Source organism: Ixodes scapularis, unplaced genomic scaffold (assembly GCF_016920785.2).
Source record: "Ixodes scapularis isolate PalLabHiFi unplaced genomic scaffold, ASM1692078v2 PGA_scaffold2__306_contigs__length_199485367, whole genome shotgun sequence".
NCBI classification, from domain to species: Eukaryota; Metazoa; Arthropoda; class Arachnida; order Ixodida; family Ixodidae; genus Ixodes; species Ixodes scapularis.
Window position 1 is genome coordinate 41,196,580 of NW_024609857.1, and position 3,966 is coordinate 41,200,545.

At 53.2% G+C, this 3,966-nt stretch overlaps 1 protein-coding gene across 1 annotated transcript; it reads right to left on the reverse strand.

Moving 5' to 3' along the window:
• Window positions 1–600: 600 nt before the first annotated feature.
• On the reverse strand, window positions 601–1,449 carry LOC8027643 (elongation of very long chain fatty acids protein AAEL008004). The gene has a single exon (XM_002409018.5). The coding sequence runs from the start codon at window positions 1,447–1,449 to the stop codon at window positions 601–603; it is 849 nt and encodes a 282-aa protein (XP_002409062.1).
• Window positions 1,450–3,966: the final 2,517 nt, after the last annotated feature.

Consider the following 3,966-nt stretch of genomic DNA (forward strand, 5'->3'; position numbering starts at 1 on the left):
GAGGACAACAGTCAGCATAAAGTATAGCTCTGATTGAGGATCGAGGCTGTGATGAATCCCCTCGCTTGAGCAGATGTGCTTCAAAAATCTTTAGAAAAAATGAGATCGCACTGTAAGCCATCAGCTTGAGGCCACCTCTTCGTTTGGTTGCCGAACCCTTACAGAGTCGCAAGCGACTGCCACGCGCAGTTTTAAGGCGCTTACGAACCAACCGCCAAGATAAGCATGCTACTAGACTCAATTCAGCACACAAGGTCCAAGATTTCTGGTCCCATCTGGATGTTTAGTCATGGCCTGTACTGCACAATCGCAAAATTTCCGCGACAAAAGGATCACATTCCCCCCCCCCCCCCCCCCCCCCCCCACAAAAAAAAATCACTGTTCACTAGGTTTTAATTGTCAAAGGTTCCAAGAACAACACAAAGATAACAACGGCAGCAAAACGATAGCCATGAGAATGGGTAAAAAATCACAGTGCCCCCTATAACAGCTGAGAATCGAAGTTGCGTCTACAGCCGTCACTGAAGCAAGAGCCGCACGTGGCGAAACCATTCCAACACAGAATGTCCAAGTGGCTGGAACACGCTTTCGCAAGTCCTACTAGCGATCCTTGAGACTCTTGTCCCCGCGTTTCATGTATGTCCTCACGTAAAACTGGCTGAAGAGCGCGCTGAAGAGGGCCGCCTCGGCCGCCATGAAGCAGGCGAATCCCTGAGGAAATCCGCACTCGTGCAAGATCGGCACGATTGCGTGGACGGTGAGCACCATGAACTGGGCGATCTGGAACTGGGTGACGTACTTCTTCCACCAAAGGTTGGGCCTCAGGTTCGGCGACAAAGCGGCAAGTCCGTAATAGGTGTACATGACGATGTGGACGCTGGAGTTGAGCAGCGGGAAAAGAGCCACGTGTCCCAAGACGCCCATGTAGAGGTCCAGCCAGACAGTGACAAGCGCCAGAGTGTGATGCAGCACGTGCAAGAAGCTGATGTGCTGGTTCTTTTTGCGGAGCACGAAGAAGAACGTGTCCAGGAGCTCGGTCATCTTGAGCAGAAGGTACCACCAGCCGTGCCGTAACATGATCATGGCCCTGGGGCTCGTGAGCGAGTCGTCCGCCTGGCACCACAGGCTGTAGCCGCTCTCCACGTACGCCTCCTTGACCGTGATGTACGCGAAGTGAACGCTGGCCCCCACCATGAACACGTTGTAGGCCAGCAGCAGCGGGCGGAGGGACAGGGGCTTGCGGTTGCGCATGAGCCTGGGGCCCAGCGCGACGCACCCGACGAGGTAGAGCGCCAGAAGGCAGGCGACGCCAGTGGGGCCGCCCGTGAATGGCCAGTCCTTGAGACGGGGGTCGCCGCGGAGGCCCCATAGACCCTCCTCCTCCGCCGGGGACCGCGTCGCGTTGTCTCCGCCGGCTTGTTGCTGCTGCCACGACATGAGGCTATCCATAGCTCCTCGTTCCCGGCTGCGCCGCCGGCTTTATATATATGAAGCCCCCCAGACGTAGGCAGACGCATCCTCCCCCACTCAGAGTATCGCGCTCTTTTTCCTTTCCCCGTCAGCTTCTCGTTGACGGAGAAGTGTCACATGCTCGAGTCGCACCCTTTCCCGCACTATCGTGGCGAATGCACTGGAAACACAGAAATATTGTTTGTTGATTCGCGGTCTTCGATCTTCGCTGTCTCCGAAAGAAAGCCCTACCAAAGCTAAAGCGCTCGAGCAGGAGTGGAGAGCGAAGTTCCCGACTTCTGAGGTCGCACAGCCCAGCTTGGATTCTGCTATTTCTCGTCTCCCCGTTTTCTTCGAAACGGATGCGTGTTCTCTTCCACCTCGACTTGTGCACACTCTCCCATCATATTGGTGGCAGAGTGGTTTGGTGCTTTGTGACGACAGTCCAAGCTCGCTTTTTCAGTGGACGCTACTATCGGGGGAAACAAAGGAAAACAGTAAAAGAAAACGCCGTTATTGCAGTTGTTTAGGCGGATGTACGATCGGAGGGGTTTACGCTTCCACGCTTTCTTACGTACTGAAGCGTTTTCGTGTTTTGTGCGTTATAGCGGAAAGCGCTTGACTATGCGCTACAGGAAGCTGGTAGGAAACAGCCGTATAAACAAACAGGTTGTTTACAAGCAAGCTCCCGTTTCCCCACACCAAGTGTGGGCATTTGGTGTACGCGGAGGCTAGATTCGTGTCGAGGGAAGCCACTGCGCATGCACCGAGAGCAGCGTCACCGCAGCGGTGTCGCGTCTGAGCCGCCTGTTGGTGCAAAAGCAAAATTTACCGCTTTATAGCGGTGTGGAGAAGCGGCCTTTCAGAGCGCCGTGTTTTAGACGGAACGTATGTTTTTCACTTTCCGGTCGCAAAATGAGTCTGACGAGCAGGAAAAATTTTTGAAGTTTTTAAAGGGAAGATGGGGCACTTCTACATTTGAGAAAAAACGCTTGAATTGCATTCATTTGGCCTTTAGAATAACAGATATCATAATTATATTTCAATGCGACGCGCCGGAGAGCAATAAGAGCAATTTGAAAAAAGGCCTGAAGCCCCGCCTCCCTAGCCTTGGCAAGCCAAAAGATCCGTCGATGACGTCACGGACAGCGACTGTCTTTCGCGTTTTTCTCGCGTTTAAAAACACTTGCGCGGCAAATGGTTTTGGTATTCGGGTTCACGAGGTAAAAATACACTAGAATTCCCTTCTAACTCATTTTTTTCAAGAAGCTCCGTAGCTTCCCTTTAAAGACGAATACGCAGCTCACCGAGCCAGTCATCCGCCCGCGCGCGCGCGCGCACGTTTCCGAGAGAGAACGTGTTGACCGTGGGCTCGCCGCCGCCGCGGCGACGTTTACCGAGGTCGCACGCCGTCGCGTCACTCGCAAGAGCGACGCCCGGTGCTCGGGATGGGACCGTCGTCGTTCCGTCCCGCTGTTCCTTTCGACGGCCGTCCGACTGGTTCGGTGCCAACTTACCGGTGTTGTATCTAGACTGTCGCGATCCTGCCGAGATTTGAGTTCGACCAGGGGCTCTCATCTGGACACTTGGCGGAAAAGTCGGCGAGGAATCCGGCGACCGTGATTGGCCGGTGCCGCACTTAACCTTGGCCCCGGCCAATCACGGCGGTCAAATCCCTTGCCGACGTTTTTCACCAAGTGTCTAGATTAGAGCGGCCAGGGGATTCTGCCGGCAAAAGATCGACTAAATTTGTTCGACTTTCGAGCGCGTGTCCAAACATTCAAAACGATCTGAGGCCACTTGGCGGAGGAAAAGTGTGATATTTATTGAGTATGTTGTTGTTTTGTTTTACAGTAATAAACTAACTGAAGCATTAAAAGTGTATAGAGGGTGGCCGCAGTGGGGGGGGGGGGGTGGAAAATTTGCACCTTCTCATAAAAAACTCAAAATTTTACCGAATGTGCATTGATGTGGTGGATTTTGCACCGCGAAATTTCAAGGCGTAGTTTTGTAAACAATGAGACCAAAATATTTGTCAAAGTGAGTGGCGCACGTATTCGCAGACGACCAAATTAACAATAAATGTGACTTGTGGCGCCACCTCCCGATAGACGCAGCTAGCAGACAACAGAGTGCGTCGCCTGCTCACTCCGACGCTCTTATTCGCTTACTGGGGCCTTAACATTCGCCAAGTAATGCTGACACGGGCTCCGGATCATAGCCCCTCGCAGGAGTCAGGCTCCATCAAAGCCATGGGGTATTCCCTCGGGTTCAAGAAAGACGGGAAGAAAATTCCTCTTTCAACCATCATCGGTGCCACTAGCACAGGTTGAGTATCAGCACTCCATTCCTCGAGTGCCTAAAGGGGGGGGGGGGGGGGGGGGGGGGGGCATTTTGGTGCCCAGTGCACAGCGGGTGCAATCGGCGGATAGTTACGATTCGAAAACGCAAATTCTTCGCATTCAGATGCCTAGTAGTGTCAGGAAGCTAAGGCAATATATCGTCGTTTTGCTCTGT

Excerpts from the sequence above, each read along its gene's own strand:
- LOC8027643 (XM_002409018.5), bottom strand. The coding sequence starts at position 1,449 with ATGGATAGCCTCATGTCGTGGCAGCAGCAACAAGCCGGCGGAGACAAC.